Source organism: Primulina eburnea, chromosome 10 (genome assembly GCF_022965805.1).
Source record: "Primulina eburnea isolate SZY01 chromosome 10, ASM2296580v1, whole genome shotgun sequence".
Lineage (NCBI taxonomy): Eukaryota > Viridiplantae > Streptophyta > Magnoliopsida > Lamiales > Gesneriaceae > Primulina > Primulina eburnea.
The window spans coordinates 3,518,605-3,539,440 of NC_133110.1; the positions used below are offsets into that span (position 1 = coordinate 3,518,605).

Sequence of the window (20,836 nt, forward strand, 5' to 3'; positions counted from 1 at the left end):
AAAAGTAATACTCTTAGCATAAAAAGTAATATTTTTTCATGGATGACTCAAATAAGAGATCTGTATCACAAAATACGACACGTGATACCGTCTCACACAAGTTTTTGTCTATTTATTTCTCCTTGTATTAAGAATATTATTGAGGATTCAGCTATCTTTTATGATAGATTGAAGAAAAATCATTTACCATTGTCAAATAAACATAACGAAGATGTTAAAAACATTAAAAAAAAGTTAGAAATCTTTCTTGTCTTATGCTTGCAAATCTTTAATGGGATAAAACTGTTGAAACTGATGATTCTAATGTAGATTTTAGATGAATTTTAAAACAAATAGATTCCAAAACAAAGCAAATATCTTATTAGATTTTATTCTATAAATTATGATAATTCTCAGAAAAATTACTCTACCGTAGCAAAAGAAATTTTAACTATTGTTAGATGTATTTTAAAATTTCAAGATGGTTTATATAAACAAAAATTTATTATAAAAACTGATTGCAAATATACTTGTCAAATTGGGTTAGGCCCGTCGGGCCGGCCCGCCCCGCTATAAAAATTGAGTGGGTTGGGTTGATAAAATAGCAGCCCGTCTGGAGGCGGGCCAAATGGGTTGAGCCCGTTTGGGTTGCGGGTCAAGACGGGTCGGGCCCAAACGGGGCGGGCTGGCCCGCCAAAGCCCGCCAAATTAATGTAGAATTATACATTTTTAAGTTTTATATAAAAATTGTAATAAGTCTCATGCGCCTACATCACTCTCTTATCTTATTTATTTTTTATTTTTCTCATGGGCCTCGCCTCCATCACTCACTCTGGTAAAATCTGAATCTCTGTAAATTTTATTCATGAAGCTAAAAATAATTTTTAACCATAGCAGGTGTTTGTGAACCCAAGAGCGGTTTCGTTTGAAATCCGACGAGTTGGAGTGAAATTTTTTGAACCCGATGGAGGTTTGCTAATTATGTGTATTGTTGAACAGATAATATTTTATAAAATTTACAATTGTCTCTTTTCTTGACTTTATGTTCTCTTCCACGTCTCAATCTTCATGTTTGGTTTAATCACTTTGCTTTTTATGGATTATGTTGTATGCTTTCTTAATTTCTTATTTCAATGTTTTTAAGTATTTTATGAAACTATTTGATTGAAATATATTTTTCTTCTATGTTTACTGGATTAATATTTATCATTTTTTTATTTAAAAAAAAATAAGCGGGTCGGCCCGCCTAACCCGCGGCCCAAGGTGGGTTGGGTTGGGTTGGCCATTTAGAGGCCCGCCAAAATGCGGGCCGGCCCGCCCCGCCCCGCCTAATGGCGGGTTGCGGCGGGTGGCGGGTCGGCTTGCCCCGTCAGCCCGTTTTGACATGTCTAATTGCAAATCCGCAAAATTTATGTTCATAAAAGATTTTAAACATGATGTTTCTAAGCAAATGTTTCCAAGATGGCAGGCTCATTTAACTCCTTTTGATTTTGATATTATTTATAAGAACTGTGAAGATAATCACTTATCATATTTTTTAACCCGATAATATTTATCTAAATGTTCTTATTTACATATATGAGTTATTGAGTAAGAGGAGATTCCTTTTATAGAGGAAGATGTGGTAAGAGAAAACCACTTAATATCATCTCTCAACGTGGAAAACTGAGGCTTAGAGCCCATAACATTTATGATTCATTAGTCGGTAATATTGAGCAAAATGATTTGTTATACAATGCATTTCAAGAATTTTTGAAACAGAAACAGAGATATAATACGGATTCTCAGTCTCAAGCATCATATATTAATGTCATTAAAGATCTTGAATGTGATTTAGCTCTATATATAGAGAATAAATATCGAGATTTAATTCTTGTTATAGAAGAAAAATATATCCAATTAGAAAAAAAACTCCATAAAATCATAGAAATATTGTATATAACCAATACATCATATGTATATGGTTCTTATAAATAAAAAAAGATTTTATGACAATCTTCTATTATATACTAAAGTGTTCAAATTACTCATTTTTACAGTAATACTCCACAGAAGTGAAGTTATAACTTCTCAAAAGTTATTATAAAATAGATTATATCTATTGAATAATGAGTTATATCTCCATTAGTAGAAAAAGATTTTTATTCCCAAAACCATCAAATGAATTTTGAATTTAATTTTTTGGAATTATATTTAGAGTTTTATTATATGAAAATGTAAAACGAAAACATACATGGTTTTAAAAATTATTACCTAGTTCTTTATTGGTTTTTAACACGTGAAAAATATTTGGTCAATTAGAAAACATTTTCCAGAGGTTTTCATAAAATCAATGAATAATTGGTTAAATATTTCTCTGAGTATAAAAAAATTATTTTCAGAACATTGGATTGATGAAAAGACTTTATGTCTATTCTATATGGAATTTGGTATCCCATGGATATGGAGATGACAATCTGAATTTGTTTATACTAATGAAGGTATTCCCTGCTTATGGAGAGTTAGATCCACAAAAATTTGGCACAAATTCTTAAGGGATGACCCTGACACAAAAAAACTTTATGGCTTCAAAACTCTTCGACGTATGGAAGAAAAAATTTATGCACATCAGAAAATTGTAATAAACAACAAGATTCGATGAGTCTGTTCAAGATTCTTACTCAGAGATGTTATGATATCTACTCCAAAGAGAAAATGAACGAAGTATATATTGAAGAGATGAATAATGAAAGAAAGCAAGAAAATATTAATAAAAAAATTCACATTATTTTCATGACTTATCCTATATCTTTATAAGAATATTGGATGTTCAGATTCCAAACCGGATAATATATGGCTTATGAATCAAGAGAAATTTAATTCATCCATGTAATACAAATGCAGGATGCTCAAGATCTAGAGGAAGATATTCTCAATTTATCTCATATTAGTAATACATTTGATATTTTAAAAAATTAAATAAAAGACAATATTAAATATGATTATAATATGCATCTTTAATAATGACAAAGTTGGTGGAATATCATTATAAATTTTTTATTTTTATGTAACATGTTACTGTTTGTTTTTATAAAGCATTATACTATTTATATTTTTTTGTTGGAATCCGGGGTTTTATGTCCGGCTCTTCCTTCTATATATAGGTTGTTTTGTGTTCTTATAAGGACATGGTCGAGTTTGCTCCCCTCTATTGTCTCTCTGTAAACAACCCCTCTTAAAAATCTAAACAAAAGCTTCAAGTTTGGAATACAACTTTGTAAATTTACTTTCTTGTTTATTTTCTGTTTATATTATAATTTTTTTATGTTACAAAATTAGCCTAGATGGTAGGCTAAACTATTCGTGTTAAATTATTACTTTACTATACCATGATCTATATTTATTTGTAATTTGGAATAAGATTGAGATAGTAAAATATTTATTTGAGTTTTCAAATTTGATGTAATATAAGGATTTTTGGTTAAACATAAGCTAAAAGATGAACATGATAAACATAAGATTCGAGTTTTACCATGAAATAATAAATTCATGTTGTGGCCATGTTTAGTCGAAGAGATGCGTCTAAGGCAATTATGAGTGATGGCATTTATGAGTGATTTTTATGAATTTATGTTTCTCGGTAAAATAATATATTGTTTAACTTTTTGGTATATTTTTGTTAATTGTTTTTATGTTTTGTAAAATGTTTCATAAATGAACCTTATATTCAGTATTATTCTAAAATTTAAATGTTTTCTTAGTTCAATGTTTTTTTTTAATATGGTATATCAGATGGAAATCTTACGTAGTTGTATGTCTTTAGGCTATATGTCTTTAAGAACAGACTCGATAACTCTAAAAACACCACGTATTATAATCAATTTAATTCTAAGTCATATATAGATAAATTATAAATAATTTAATTATTTTAAATTTCTTAACAACTTTTATTTTATGAAAGTTGGGTTATTTATGTACATCTATTAAATTAACTTACCAAAGTAGTTAATATAAGGATGGGTGTATTTTCAGATAGTATAGACCATATATATTATATGTATAAGATACAAGTGCAATTTTAATTCGAGTAGAGATTTTGTGAGACAGTCTCACAAACTTTATTCGTAAGACGAATCAATCATTCTCATACTTATAATAAAAAATGATATTTTTAATTAATAATATAAATATGATATATCTTATAATATTAACGAGTTTTTGTTATTTCAGTTAGGTTTCATCGATAGAGGATTGTTCTTTGATATATAGTAATACAAAACAATAACAAAAACTCTTAAATGGAATAAAAGATGGACCGAATAGCCCACAGCCCAATTTGTTGATCAAAAGGCATATATAAAGTCGCAACACCGCGAACATCGTCGTTTACACGCTCACGGCCCCGAGAAATCAAACCCATCCGGCTGCTGACGGAAAAGCGAAAGATGGTGAATATCAAATCCCTCGTCGTTTCGATTTATTATATATATTGTTTCTAATTCTATAATTTCTTCTGCAGGTTTGTTTGGCGTGTTTGTTGCCACTGTTTCTCGTCCCGATCGTCAATTTATTACCCATCCTCTTCGATTCCATTATGGTTTGTATGATTCCGAGATCTGAATAAGTGGTTGGGTTTTTTTTTTGTATAAGTAGAGAGATTTTAGTTGTGTCTTGATGACGATTTTCTGTTGAACCATTATTTCAGGCGAAGCTATATAGATTGTTCGGGTGGGAATTTCGGAAGCCGGAGAGGGCTCCCCCTGCTTGCCCTTATAATCCATCTGCTAACATCAAAGCTAATAATTCAGTAAGTCATTGCTTGTTTTGATTTTTTTTTTTGCGTAGTATTGTTTTTGTTATTTTTTGTATCCCAGCGACTAATGAAGCATGACATTCACTAATTTCAATTTGAGATAATTCCCGTGGCTGGAAATTTTTTTCAGATAAAAAAAAACGTTTTTGGCTAAAAATGCTTTGATATATGATGATGAGAAACACTTTAAACTTTAGAGTCTGATAAGGATAATGCACAAAAGTTGAAATATCTGTGGACCATTTATACTTTCTGTTATTGGCTTGATAAGTTACGTGTCCATGAAATTTCTAGATGCGTGATGTATGCCAATTGTCTAAGATTATGCTGTTTTGAAAATAATGAAGCTTTTTATAACAAAGTGAAATCACGACTTTGGTAGATCGCGGGGCTAAATAATTGGGACCAATGGCTTCCCATCTAATGATTCAAATCAGTTTAATCTGATATAGCCGGGTGGGGAAAAATTCTATGTGCATTTGTCCATAAGAGACTACAAAATTACGGTCGGTGTATTGTGAGTGGTGCCGCCAAGCTGTTTGAGTATGCGACTTCGGACACGTCTTGTTGCTTTTCCAGTCGACTATGTGTTTTTGTTTTAGCGAGCATGAACACCGACCTCTTGTTAGAACCCTAAGTTTCTTCAATATATCAACCATATTCAACAAAACAAAGAAGAAATGAAGCTGCAATTTAATATCATAAACTGGAAATATAGTTCCCAGAGGAGATCCTCTGTACAAAGAGATTTCACTCTCTTTTCCCTAGCCTATACTAGTACTCTAACTCAAGAAAACAAAATAACCAGATTTCTGACACTCTGACCGTTCTCCCATCATTCACTTTTTATTTCCCCATGGGCATTACCCAAACCTTCTAGAGTAAACATTACTGTTAATGGGCTTCTGTCCAATTTTTGCCCTTCTAATCCCAATTCCCAGGTCCATAACACCTTTTTACCGTAACTTTTTTGTAAGTTATCAAGTAATGTGACGACCGCGTGAAGAAAATTCACCGGACATGAATGACTTCTGCATATAATTTTTTATGCTTTAGTTCGTATTTTTTTATTTCTGAAATTTAAATGTTCGGTGCATGCTATTTCAAAATGCAAGCGATATTTGTTAATGATTAGTCCATTTGCAGTATTAACTGTTAACTCTCCCTCCAGAAGCTCATTTACTGATTTTATCTTCCAGGCTTTATCTCACATGTGAAAGATCTCACGTTCTAGTTTTGGAAACAAAAAAAATATTTTTTTGAGATTGCATTACGATTTCTGGCAGACTTTTATGATAGTTATCTGCATTAAAAACTTCTCTACTATAGTAGAAAATGTAAGTGATTTGATGAATTAAGGAACCGTTGACAGGTGCAGTAATCTAGATGATTCTAGAGTTTTATAACATTACTGGAAGTCTTTAAGCAAAGGTCAAAAGAAACTAAGCATCGTGTTTTTTTTAAAAAAATATTAACACAATTAAATTTATTTATTTAGTTTTCTTCTGTGAAAGTTGAGCTAAAAAGGATTTCAATGAGGAAAATGTGCTGGAAGAGTTTCGGCAAGTATACTTCCAAAACGATATGTTTCCTGTGTTTTTCAAATCTTTTCCATGGTATTGTAAAAGCAAGGTCTTCAGATATTCTTTATCTGCCTCCCTTACCTCTCTTTGCTTTTCGACATTGGTTAGTTTAAGCAGTTAAAATTACAAAATCTTAGAAGTCCCTGATTAAGATCTATAATCTGTAATGACTATATTAAGCATAAGCATGGTAATGATCGGTGGTATGGCTTTTGTTGATTGCATTATTATCCCTATGCATTTTGATAATTTTTGTTTTGCCCCCGACAATTTTATATTGATTACCTTTTGGCAATTTTATTGTTCATCAAATTGTCTCTACTCCATAATAGATTACCAATTTTTATATTAAAATTGAATTAACTCAAAGACAAATTTTCCATAAAATAATCACAAACACAAAAACGTTTGCAGCGGGACGCTAGTCCTTGTAAAACTTTGAAAAAACAACAAATATAGATGGACTTCAAAGCCAGCATGGAAAATTAACACTATAAATCTTAGGATTTTAGATACTTATTTGATGCTTTTATCAATAGTAGTTTCATCATGTTCATAACAGTTAAACACTTCCTACCGCAAGCTAACTGAGATTGGGATAATTAACTCCTCTTTTTTGAGCTATGGGTATCGCTGATTCCTTCTGCAGCTACTTTGTTCATATTTAGTACCTTTTTAACTTTTAGTTTCACCTTTTGTTTGGATTCCTCAATAACCATCCCTTCTTTGTCTAAAAGGTTACCAGTGAGCCCAACCTTACCTCTTCAGACCCAGCACGCGAGCCGGAAGACATGAACGGTCACAAGCAAGATTAAATCGATACCTCTGTTCGTGTATTTAATCTCTCTGATGAAGATGTGAATCGAAAATATTGCAAGTACTTAAAAGAAAAGGTCGATGTCTTTTAGTTTGTGTTGCGATGAATCTTCGACATGCCTGTACTTCCTTAATAATGCAATTATGGAGTTCATCTATGGTAAAAAGCTACCTAACTTTAATATGCTTGGAATCTTTGTTTCATCGAATTTTTGGACCTAAATGATTGTTGATCACCCCACCAGACTTGAGAACCGGTTTATGAAGATTGAAGCACGTGCATTGACTCTTGCTTTGAATTTGATTCGTAATTGGCGACTATTCAATTAGTCGTAATTACAATTAGGATTTTATCATCAATCAGGCGCTTGCATCATTTTCATTGTCTCAGTCTTCTCTAGTCCATCTTGATCTCATTTTCATTATTGTTCTTTTTGACATTTTGTCATACAAAATTAACCTGATTTTTTATACTCCATCTATATCATTTATTTGGGATGAAATTAATCTGAATTGAAATTCTTCAGTAATTATATTTGGTTAATTTGATATATTATTTTTTATAAAAATAAAAAAGACCCTTTGGGTATCATGTGAGACTGTCTCACGAATATTAATCTATGAGACGAGTCAATCTTACCCATATTCAGAATAAAAAGTAATACTCTTAGCATTAAAAGTAATACTTTTTCATTCATGACCCAAATAAGATATATGTCTCACAAATATGATCTGTGAGACTTTCTCACAAGTTTTTGCCAAAATTTTAAAAAAAAATTACAGGCAATGATTAGTCGATTTCGTTATTTCAAAATTTAGAACCTAGTTTTAGGCGAGGTGTGATTAAAGTATGTGCTAAGCATTGGCTCAATCATGAACCAAAATTTTTGAAGTTGATGTTTATTTTTTCTTAATATATTATCTATTTTATATTTTATGAAAATAAAAATAGATCATTTATGTTTCGATTCCGAAACATATTTTTCATTTTACCACCCACATTCAAAAAATAATCGCTAGTCGTTATTTTCATGAAATATAAAAAAATTTTAAGGGCACAATTTGATACATGATTATTTATTGATGCATTTATTTTCATATAATAATTGGGGAAAAAATTAAGAGCTCAATTTTTACCCAATTGATTGATTTGATGCACGATTATTTATTGTGCCATTAATTTGTGCCTATAATCTCAAATTGTGAATTCAACATGCTACTTTGTCTCAAGTTTAATTAACTAAGCTGTACAAAAAAGATGGGGCAAAATTCTGCCGGACAATAGCTTACCTCGATATTCATCTGTGTTTATCTTCTAGCATAGTTTGATACACATAATATGATAAGTATGCGATATATAATATAATGATAAGTTAATGATGAATAAGAAATATGATATTATATTTAATGCTTGGTATGATTTTAATAAGAGTAATTAAATTAATATATTAGATTATAATGACAATAAAAATTTTTATACTTTCAAAATTGTTGCTTGAGATCTACAAGAGTCGCACTCTTAGCAATTTACATTTGACAAATCTTACGTTTGGTAGGCTATTCGCATTATATTTGGTCTCCTCGTGGAAGATACAAAGGATCTATCACTAAAAACAATTATTAATCAATCGTCTCCTCTATATACATATATATATATATACACACACACATATAGGGACGGATCTAGAAATTAAAGTTGAGGTGATTTGAATTTAATATAATAAGTCATATATACATACAAATACATATATACACACACACATATACAGGGGCGGATTCAGAAATTAAAGTTGATATGGACTTGAATTTAATATAATAAGTTAATATATATATATATATATATATATATATTAACTTATTGTTCCAAGCGTATTAGAAATACGAGAGTTAATTTTCAAAAAACATGTTTAATCAATATCATTTTTCAAAATTTATATATTATTTAAATTAATATGTAACACGTGTACGATAAGATAAATTTCACTTAGATTTAAAATTTATAGTTTAAAATTTCACTTAGATTCAAAATTTATTTGCACCAAACTCTTTTTCTGAACCATGATTATTAAACTTTGCTACTATTTCAATAGTTCTTTTTAAAAACAATAGTAATGTGCAACAGTTTGTTTTTCGTTGCTGAAATGACAACGGTTTAAGTTAAAAAGTGAGTCTCATGTGAGACCGTTTCACGAATCATAATCTGTGAGACGGGTCAATCATATTCATATTCACAATAAAAAATAATATATTAAGCATAAAAAGTAATACTCTTTCACGGACGATCCAAGTAAGAGATCCGTCTCACAAATATGATACGTGAGACCGTCTCGCACAAGTTTTTGTCTAAATTAAATCATTGCAAGAAAAGACAACAGCTTTTAAAAACTGTTGAAACAACAACCGTTCAAGAAATTGCCGCAAATTTAGACACGGCTGAATATAACATTTTCTTGTTTTGAGAGAGTAAAAAAACAGTAGGAAATTGACTGTAGCAAAATAAAATTATTATTTTTACAATATTTGCTACGTTTCGATTACATGCGAGATCCAATTAATTTAATTAATCCATAGTATTTTATAAACACTCCCCCTATTTAATTATTATCAAATTGAGTACGCTAATTCAGCAGGCTAATTAGTAAAACAACACCATAAGAGTTAAAAGTCACCAAATGAATCCATCCACACAAACCTAATAGAAACCCGACTTCTCACCCATTCTCTTTTTCAATTAACCCATCGAAAACAAACAAACAAACAAACAAACAAACAAGAACGAACAAGTGGGGTTTTATTTCATTTGTGTGAAGGAACGAATTATATTTTTAATTTTTTTTAAATATATTCGAATAAGTCAGCTCTGCACATAAAATATAAATAAAAACTCAAATATATGATACAGCATACAATTAATTGTGCATAAATAAACTAACCCTTTTGTGAAATAATTAATTTGTATACAAATATATTATTTTATATACATAATAAGACACGAATTGATTACACATATTTATTTCGTTTATAATTCTTAATAAAACGATGGCAGATTCTTGAACTTTTCCTAGGTGGCGTGGAGCTAAAAAAACAAATAAAGGAGTGATGTGCTGCCTAGTTGGGTGGCTCTATTTAAATATGAATATGAAAATAAAATATGAATTAATATTATTATTTTTTTCCCATTTTATCAACTTTATCCAAATAAAAAAATAAATATGATCGGTGGGGACATATTGCACGACATCTTGTAGTGTTTTTACGAATGGTGACATTTACACAACTTGGCCTTATTATTATATAAAATCAAATAAAATATTATGCACATATTTCAAAATTATCGAAATGAAAATGAATCGTAATCTTAATCGTACAAGTGCTTTTCAAATTTATTTTGCTTTCTTATTGGGAAAAAAAATCTAAGTTAAAACAAAATTTCAAAGACAATTATTACATTAAGAATTGGCTAATGTATTTATTTTGTTTTTTTCCATGATAATTTTGTATAAAATAATATTATATTATATAGGACTATGACTCGTATCATACAATTTTCGAGATTTTATTCAAAATGAAAACAAATGAATCATTATGTTATGAAATTACAATGTCGACTAAAGTTGTATCATAGTGCTATTTATCTTTTTTATTTTAGAGGTTGCACTTGAAACAGGTGCGGAGGTATAGCCACTTGTACTCAGGCTAAATTTTTTTTTTTAAAAAAATTTATGTAAATTTTTGTATAATTTTAGATAAATTTGATATTAGTTCGGGTATATCAATTTAAAATATAAAAAGATGTTAGAGTTTAAAATTATAGCTTGGATAACGTCAGATTCCTGGCTCAGCTACTGACTTGAAAGACTGATTTCATTAGAGAGTAACAATATTGAGATAAACATATGTGCGACAAAATATTTCAAATTGTATGTCGATTTAAAATATTTGAATTTTCCACGTGGGGTCGAGATCACCAGAGCATTCTTGACATGTTTTGAAACACATAAAAAAAATGTGATCGATTTATCTACGATAAAATCCATTTTAGGCTTTAATCAATGAATTTTCCATTTCTATCATAAAAATCTAGGTTGTTTTTGTTTTTTTCTGGAAATAATAATAACAAAGTCTATTTTCATATTTTTTTTTCCAAACACTTTTTAAATAAAAATAAAAATAATCAAATTAGAAAAAAAGATGCACGTTATTTTTTTAAAAAAATTTCTTTTGATTATCGAAACATACAAAAGAGATATTATAGATCTTTTGTGACTTGTGAGACGGTCTCACATATCTTTATTCGTGAGACAAGTCAATCTTATTCATATTTACAATAAAAAGTAATATTTTTTTAATAGATAACCAAATAGAAGATCTGTTACATGATTTTTTCATATTTAGAATAAAAAGTAATATATGATTCAATTCACACTCGTAGAAAATAAATTCCGAGATAATGATAATCATTCTCTATATTTACACGATTTTTCCGAGGTGTAGATTCACCAGATTTTATAACACCCCACCTTCTCACCAACCTTATTATAAGTGTATTTAACAGACAAAATTCTTCCATTAAAACCAATTTATTATTTTTTTGAAAAAAAATTGATATATTTTTTTAGGAAAAAATAAGTTGAAATTTATATATAAATAAAGGGCAGCATATTTATTTATTCAGGACTTCACTTTCAGACCTGTTGCTGTACAAAGATAAATGTAAAAAAACAGCTACAAAGGACTTGGTGAGGAGAGAAGCCCAGTTTGTTTTACGAGTAACGAAGGAAATCTCTGGATATACTGGGGCAAAGTTCCATTTTGTGCTTGGAACTTGAAAATGCAGTGTCAACCCAAATTGTTTTTGTTTGCATATACACAAAGATTCAATCTTTTCGACAGAATTTGAAGAAGAAGAGGTGAAACAGAGACAGGGGAGATGGGCATATTGTATGACGATGTGGTTATGATCAAACAGTCGGAGCAAGAAGGAAAGCCCAGTGTGATTACTGTTAATTGTCCGGATAAAACTGGACTGGGTTGCGATATTTGCCGCATAATTCTCTTCTTTGGACTCACTGTCGTGAGGATTGGTACGCGTTTCAGTTTAAAAGCAAGACCATATGATTTCATGTGTGCAAATTTTACGCTTTTTGTTCTTTCAGAATGCATATTTGTGCACATGTTTATGATAGATACTACACGCTGCCTTGTTTTAGGAGTTCAATTCTGGGTTCTTGAGAATTTTTCTGCATGTTTTATGTTTATGTTTATTGTTTTGGGCTGAACTTGAAATTCTTTGGATTTTGGATGATAGACCTGTGATGCACAGGCTCACCGCCAACCCGAAAATCTTTTGCCTGCATTTGACTGTGGATTTTATAATGAACGACACATGAAATTTTTACTTTTTTTTATTCGGGATGGGGACGATCCCTCGTCCCCTGTTCGGTCTTAAAGCAGTGTTTTCTATGAGATTCTTTGTGATGTGTTGCATGGTGGGAATTGTCTGATGTTGTGAGTGTTCGTTTCAGATGTATCTACTGATGGAAAATGGTGCTATATAGTGTTGTGGGTGGTAAGCAAGGGTAGTACCGAATGGGATTTGTTGAAGAGCAGATTGATGGGGGCATGCCCATCTTGTTCTTCAGTTTCTGGAATTTTGTTTTACACGTCTGATTCGCAACCTCGGAAACCTCCTGATGTTTTTCTCTTGAAGTTCTGTTGCTATGACAGAAGAGGCCTTTTGCATGGTAAGTTCTATTCCATAAACTCTCCGCATGAATTACTATATGATGTTAGCTAGCTCAGGAAGATTAAAATTTGAGAAAAAGACGGGAAAATTCATGTCACTATCGAGATTCAGACAATTATACAAGTAGAGAAATCAATTCTAAACTCGAGATCATTTGGCAGCCCATGGGAGGTCTCTTATTTGAAATATAGTGTAGATGTGCTGCAAGTCTTCTTGTTGGTAGTTTTTTGTAACTGTGAAATGGAAGTTTCAAACTAATAATCTCTTTTTTCACTGGGAGAGGTCATGCCAATAGAAACCAATATTCTTGGTTTTTTGTTGCTACTTTCAGTCTTTCGGCTTTTATCGTTGAGAGTTTTTTCTAGTATCATTGGTTCTATTGACATAAAATTTCGATTTCTTAAATTGTCGGGAAAAAGAGATCTCGAGGCGTAATCCTCTCCACTTGTTTGATGTATTAATGTGTACAATTTAGTCCCCTGGTTCTGTGAACCAGTGAAGTGTCTTGATTGAGAAGAACACTTGTGTTCGATCCATATGTTAAAATTTAGACATATTTTTTGACAGATGTTACTAAGGTTCTTTGCGAGCTCGAGCTGACGATTAAGAAAGTAAAAGTGTCAACCACTCCAGATGGGAGAGTGATGGACCTGTTCTTCATAACTGACACGAGGTTTGCGTTATTTTCGATTTTTTCACCAAGCGTGTAGTTTTTTTCCGATTGCATCTGTATACTTCTCTGACTTTTGTTGCTTGTGTTGAATTTGATGAACGTCTTCTGCTAAAAAACTTATCTTTCCTATTAATAATGATCTTTTTAGGGAACTTCTACATACAAAGAAGAGAAAAGACGATACCCGAGACTATTTAGGAGCTGTTCTTGGGGATGCCATGATAAGTTGTGACATAGAAATGGTGGGTTCTGAAATTACTGCATGCTCTCAGGGACCCTCGTTTCTTTCGGATCCTACTACCGAAGACATGTTCAATATTGAAACACTTGAGGAACATTCGAGCAATGCTGCATCTTTCAAGTGCCCATCAATTACGTTTGATAACTTGTTGAGTCCTTCTCATACGCTTGTCCAAATAGTTTGCCAGGATCATAAAGGCCTGTTATACGACGTTATGCGAACTTTGAAGGATTATAACATTCAGGTACTCAAGTTTCTTGTCTAAATTTCCATTAACCAGTTATTCAACAGCTAATTACAAGGGAGGATTCAGGAAGTTGTGAGAATTGATCTTGGGAGGAGGTGACTTTGAAGTTCTAAAATAAATAATGGATCAAACGATCAATTTTTTACTTTTTTGTTTGAGGCGGCCATCTTTTTGTTATGAATACCAGGTATCTTATGGTCGATTCACTACGGAAGGGAAAGCAGAATGTGAGCTGGACTTATTCCTCATGCAATCCGATGGCAAGAAGATAATCGACCCAAGCAAACACAAGGCATTGCAATCTCGTCTTGAAATAGAACTTAGTAGACCTCTCAGACTATCATTGATCAGCCGTGGCCCTGACACCGAGCTAATAATTGCTAATCCAGTCGAGTTATCTGGCAAGGGTCGCCCCCTGGTTTTTTACGACATAACCCTTGCTCTAAAGATGCTTGATCAACCTATATTTTCGGTAACTTCCCTTCATCCTTTCTTCAAAACATTACCATGCAAAATAATATATTACATGTTAAACACGTGAAGTTCTTCCGTTTTTATAGGCTGAAATAGGGAGGTATATGATTAGCGACCGCGAATGGGAAGTCTACCGAGTTCTACTCGATGAAGGGGACCGTGTTTCTGTTTCGAAGAAACAGATAGAGGAAACTGTTTGGAAGATGCTGATGAGTTGGGAATAATACAACCGGAGCTGCAAAATGTAAATATTTTTTTCCAAGATATGCTAATGTTCACCGTTTTAAATCAAACATCTTAGCTTTTGTATGATCTACGTCCTAGTTTAAGCTGAGTGACTCTGTAATCGGGAGATGAAAAGGTTCCCTTCTTTCTTGAGGTTTCGAATGAATAATACCTTATCTTTTGCTGAATGACGGATGTCTTGAAAACGTATCCATCAGTTAGTTACAAGGAACTTCGGTGTATATCCCTTGTCCGTCGATTCTTCACTTCTCTCGAGTTTTAATGATTTCGTGCTGCACTAGTAATTATAGATTATATTTTAAAATGATATATAATTTGAGGATATTTTTGCCCTTATAAAATTGAAACCTTAAAATTATGTTACTAACACTTTCGAACTTTTTGAGTTCGAGTTCGAGTAAATTGATATGTTCATAAGTCGAGCTCTAACTTGAAATTCAATACTAATCGAGTTCAAATTTACAAAATATATCAAACCACACTAATCTCTGGGTATCACTTGGGGTCACTTGCTGCTGCTATGCTCAACGGACATATAGCCATAAGTATTGCCATTTCAAAATACATCAAACCACACCCCCACCTTTTACTCCCCCGTAAGCACTTTGAGCCTTCTTTGTTAGACCATATAGATTATGCTCTGGGTTTTCTGTTTCTCTGCCGGGTTTTGGCTCGATAATGTTTCTTTCCGTAGCACTCTCAAATCATTCAAACACATCATCACCGCAATATACAGAAGGCAAAAAGCAGGTTGAAACGCACGGCAATCAATCAGATAATCAACTTTACCAACTGAATGTACCATCACGGAAGCCCGAACAATCGAAGTGCTCATAGATTATGCTTGCGTTAGTAATTGATAAAAGTGTAAAAAGTACACGAACCTGTTGATTGCATCTTCTCTAAAGTCACTGGTACCCAAAAAAAGAAAAAAGAGCTCCATATACTAGATTTCATCAAGTGATTATCATTCAACAATCATATAATACAATACGGTAAATATACATTTTTGGTAGTAATCAGACAACAAACAGAAGATTTAGAACACGATGTACCTTAGAATAAGATACGTGATGGAACATATGATGCCTGTTTGGAAACTGTGTTTTAAGAGCTGAAATGAGTAAAAAAATGTCTTGAGAAGAGTAACATTGCAAATAATAAAAACAAAGTGAAAACCCATAAAAGATGCGTTTAACACTAACTAACCAGTTCATGGATTCAGCAGTAGATATGATGAACAAAACATTTATTGATTGTTAGAAATATTTTTCTTGAAATGGCTTGTGTTTCAATCTTGGTTTCTTGGGATGTGATACCCTAGGGATGAACCCATCAAAATTCGGCCCAAACTCCCGGCCTATCTGTAAGGCCCACAGGTAGCCCATCAAGGGCCCATGTATTCTCTTATAAATACCAGGTCTGAGTGTTCAGTTCAGGGATTCAATTCAATATATTGTTTTCAGCAGCACCCTTAGCTGCTCCCCCCATATATCCTCAGTCACTGACTTGAGCGTCGGAGGGGCTACGCCAGGACACCCTCCTGGCCCCCTCCTAACGGTCTTATTTGTGATTTCAGGCCCAGGGTAATTTTGAAGCCCGTGTCTGGATTAGTGACGCTTGCGTGGATCGGACCCTAAATTTCCCGTGAGTATCACTTGGCGCCGTCTGGGGGAAGTTTGAGTTGAGACGTAGAGATGGTAGGCAGGAGAGGAAGCAGAAGAGTTAACTCAGCGTCATCGCGTCCTCAGAGGGGACCCGAACCGTCTTATGTTGAGGCGAGGCAGGAACAATCCCGTCCGGAGACGAGAACTGAACAACCTCGTCAAGAGACCAGGGTCGAGCAACCCCGTCCTAATGAAAATGTGGGAAACTTGACCTTGGAGCAGTTGGGCCAATTTATCACTCGGATAGTGGATGAGGCTATGAAGAGGAATCAAGAGTCTGTGTTTGTAGAGGAACAGGCCCCTCGTCAGGAGCATGAGGAAAATGTTGAAGTCCACCAGAGTAGGGTGGAGGAGACGCCACCCATACAAAGTGGAGAGATTAGTGAGATGGGGGAGATGTGGAAGGAAATACAGATGTTGAGACAACAGGTGGGAAGCAGAGCGCCGGTCCCCAAGAAAGGAAGTCCTTTTTCGCTTGCCATTCTGGAGGAAGGACTTCCCCCGAGTTTCCGACAACCGAATGTTGGAGAATATGATGGACATTCTGACCCCGAGGAACACTTGGGAAGATTCGAGAATGCGGCTTTGTTGCACCAATACTCGGATGGAGTCAGGTGCAGGGTGTTTCTGGGCACGTTGGTGAGGTCTGCCCAACAATGGTTTAATACCCTGCAGCCTAACTCCATACAGTCTTTTGAGGATTTTGCTACGGCTTTCTTGCACCGATTCGCCAGCAGCAAGAGGCATCAGAAAAATTATCTGAGCCTGTTTGTGATGAAGCAGCAGGAGGCGGAAACTTTGCGAGAATTTGTCCAGCGCTTCAACAGTGCAGCGCTGGAGATACCGGCGGCTACCCCCGACATAATGATAAGTGCCTTTACACAAGGACTGAGAGGAGGGGAGTTTTTCAAGTCGCTAGTCAAGAAACCTCCGGCAAGTTATGATGATCTGTTGGCTCGGGCTGAAAAATATGTAAACTTAGAAGATGCCCAACGGTACAGAAGGATGGAGAGCCGGCCTGGAGGAAGTAGAGTTGAGGGAGCAGATAGAGGAGGAAGGAAGAGGGGTGCGGTAGAAAGAGATGAGGACATAACCAAAGGTAGAGGACAATTCTCATCACATGTTCCTCTGGATAGGAGTCGAGATAAGGTGATGGAGGTGAGGGAGTCAGGGGAGAGGGGGGAGAAGTCGCAGAGGGTCAAGAGCAGTGCTCGACCTCCGTCGTGGGGTAGACAAGAGGGGTCCTCGTCCGGGAGTGAGTTGAGATCTCGCCCGTCTTCTAGGCGGGGTCGAGGCCCTCCATGGATACATCCGAGGATCGAAGAGCCGAGGAGAGAGGGTCGATGTCAAGATGTCCCTCAGGAGCCCGTCGAGCCGAGAAGGGGAAGGAACGAGGATAACCACCCTACGAGAGGAATGATTCATATGATCTCGGGGGGTGCTACTGATGGAGACTCTGGGCGAGCTAGGAAGACACATGGGAGAAGGTTGGAGAACTTGGAGATATCTAAGGGTGAAGACTTACCACAAGATCCCATCATCGGCTTCAGACCGGAAGACCTTCGAGACGTTGTGACTCCCCATAACGATGCCTTGGTGGTGACGGCCATCATTGCCAACTATGATGTGGCGAGGATATTTATTGATAATGGAAGCTCCGTAAACGTCTTGTTCAAGAGCACGTTGGATCAAATGAAGCTGGAAGGATTCGAGTTTGAGCCAGTCTCCACCCCGCTGTATGGGTTTGCAGGACACGTCATCCCGCCTTTGGGTCAGATTGTGCTTCCCCTATCCTTGGGAACTGATCCTCGGCGGATAACAAAGATGATAGCGTTCACCGTGGTGGATACTTTTTCAGCGTATAATGGAATTCTAGGACGGCCAGCCCTGAAGGATTTCAGAGCCGTAGCTTCCACTTATCATCAGAAGCTTAAGTTTCCTGTGGGAAAAGGAGTTGGAGTCTTGTGCGGGGACCAAAAAGTCGCGCGTCGGTGTTATGAAGGGATAGTGAGGGGGGAGGGAAAAAGATCACGGGTGGAGCTTAACATTATTGGGAAAGGAAGAAGTGAGTGACTTTGTTCCAGGGAGGTATAAGAGGAGCATAAAAGTTGGAGAAAGCACAGGGCAAGGCTTAAAAGGGACCCTGAAATGCTTACCACCTCAGAAAATATTACTCTTGAATTTATTGTTAATGTATTTCATCTTTGCATTTTCCTATGTAATTAGTTGGAATTCAATAAAACCAAGTTCTTATATTAAGTTCATGGATGTTGTTGTATTGGGAGGATGAAATAAATTTTATTTTCCTGCTAAGGCATCGCCTAGCAGAGGAGCAGTGGGGAGAGGAGCAAAAATTTTATTTTCCTGCTAAGACATCGTCTAGCAGAGGAGCAGTGGGGGGAGGAGCAAAAATTTTATTTTCCTGCTAAGGCATCGCCTAGCAGAGGAGCAGTGGGGAGAGGAGCAAAAATTTTATTTTCCTGCTAAGGTCTCACCTAGCAGAGGAGTTAGAGGGTGGCGGTGTTGAATCTTTATTTTCATGCTAAGGTCTCACCTAGCAGAGGAGTTAGAGGATGGAGGTGTTGAATCTTTATTTTCCTGCTAAGGTCTCACCTAGCAGAGGAGTTAGAGGTTGGAGGTGTTGAATCTTTATTTTCCTGCTAAGGTATCACCTAGCAGAGGAGTTAGAGGATGGAGGTGTTGAATCTTTATTTTCCTGCTAAGGTCTCACCTAGCAGAGGATTTAAAGGGTGGAGGTGTTGAATATTTATTTTCCTGCTAAGGTCTCACCTAGCAGAGGAGTTAGAGGATGGAGGTGTTGAATCTTTATTTTCCTGCTAAGGTCTCACCTAGCAGAGGAGTTAGAGGTTGGAGGTGTTGAATCTTTATTTTCCTGTTAAGGTATCACCTAGCAGAGGAGTTAGAGGGTGGATGTGTTGAATCTTTATTTTCCTGCTAAGGTCTCACCTAGCAGAGGATTTAAAGGGTGGAGGTGTTGAATATTTATTTTCCTGCTAAGGTATCACCTAGCAGAGGAGTTAGAGGGTGGCGGTGTTGAATCTTCATTTTCATGCTAAGGTCTCACCTAGCAGAGGAGTTAGAGGATGGAGGTGTTGAATCTTTATTTTCCTGGTAAGGTCTCACCTAGCAGAGGAGTTAGAGGTTGGAGGTGTTGAATCTTTATTTTCCTGTTAAGGTATCACCTAGCAGAGGAGTTAGAGGGTGGATGTGTTGAATCTTTATTTTCCTGCTAAGGTATCACCTAGCAGAGGAGTTAGAGGGTGGATGTGTTGAATCTTTATTTTGCTGCTAAGGTCTCACCTAGCAGAGGATTTAAATGGTGGAGGTGTTGAATATTTATTTTCCTGCTAAGGTATCACCTAGCAGAGGAGTTAGAGGGTGGCGGTGTTGAATCTTTATTTTCATGCTAAGGTCTCACCTAGCAGAGGAGTTAGAGGTTGGAGGTGTTGAATCTTTATTTTCCTGCTAAGGTATCACCTAGCAGAGGAGTTAGAGGGTGGATGTGTTGAATCTTTATTTTCCTGCTAAGGTCTCACCTAGCAGAGGATTTAAAGGGTGGAGGTGTTGAATATTTATTTTCCTGCTAAGGTCTCACCTAGCAGAGGAGTTAGAGGATGGAGGTGTTGAATCTTTATTTTCCTGCTAAGGTCTCACCTAGCAGAGGAGTTAGAGGTTGGAGGTGTTGAATCTTTATTTTCCTGTTAAGCAGAGGAGTTAGAGGGTGGATGTGTTGAATCTTTATTTTCCTGCTAAGGTCTCACCTAGCAGAGGATTTAAAGGGTGGAGGTGTTGAATATTTATTTTCCTGCTAAGGTATCACCTAGCAGAGGAGTTAGAGGGTGGCGGTGTTGAATCTTTATTTTCATGCTAAGGTCTCACCTAGCAGAGGAGTAGTTAGAGGATGGAGGTGTTGAATCTTTATTTTCCTGCTAAGGTCTCACCTAGCAGAGGAGTTAGAGGTTGGAGGCGTTGAATTTTTATTTTCCTGCTAAGGTATCACCTAGCAGAGGAGTTAGAGGGTGGAGACGTTGAATTTTTATTTTTCTGCTAAGGCCCGGCTTAGCAGAGGAGTTAGAGGGTGGAGGTGTTGAATCTTTATTTTTCTGCTAAGGCATCGCCTAACAGATGAGTTAGAAGCTGAGGAGGTTGAAGTTTTATTTTGCATACTAAGGCCCGACTTAGTAGAGGAGTCAAGTGCACGGGGAAGTGAGGATTATTTTCCTTCAAAAGGCTTAGTAGAGGATCTTGAAGATGGGTCGACGAGGACATACTGTGTTGAAAAAATTTATTTCAGAAATAATCACTTGCAAGGGTGATGGAGTGCTTGGGCGAGAGCATGTTTGGGCGTCGG

At 35.2% G+C, this 20,836-nt stretch overlaps 3 protein-coding genes across 3 annotated transcripts; all 3 read left to right on the forward strand.

The window, feature by feature from the left end:
* Positions 1-4,267: 4,267 nt before the first annotated feature.
* On the forward strand, positions 4,268-7,354 carry LOC140842581 (uncharacterized). Its single transcript, XM_073210586.1, has 4 exons — positions 4,268-4,406; positions 4,478-4,555; positions 4,664-4,765; positions 7,092-7,354. The coding sequence occupies exons 1-4, from the start codon at positions 4,404-4,406 to the stop codon at positions 7,167-7,169; spliced, it is 261 nt and encodes an 86-aa protein (XP_073066687.1). The 5' UTR covers positions 4,268-4,403; the 3' UTR covers positions 7,170-7,354.
* Positions 7,355-11,863: 4,509 nt separating this feature from the next.
* On the forward strand, positions 11,864-14,964 carry LOC140842582 (ACT domain-containing protein ACR10-like). The gene is made up of 6 exons (XM_073210587.1): positions 11,864-12,254; positions 12,696-12,914; positions 13,484-13,589; positions 13,738-14,074; positions 14,265-14,549; positions 14,638-14,964. Exons 1-6 carry the CDS (start codon positions 12,101-12,103, stop codon positions 14,773-14,775), a joined length of 1,239 nt encoding a protein of 412 aa, XP_073066688.1. The 5' UTR covers positions 11,864-12,100; the 3' UTR covers positions 14,776-14,964.
* Positions 14,965-16,494: 1,530 nt separating this feature from the next.
* LOC140803693 (uncharacterized) lies at positions 16,495-18,537 on the forward strand. The gene has a single exon (XM_073159587.1). The coding sequence runs from the start codon at positions 16,495-16,497 to the stop codon at positions 18,535-18,537; it is 2,043 nt and encodes a 680-aa protein (XP_073015688.1).
* Positions 18,538-20,836: the final 2,299 nt, after the last annotated feature.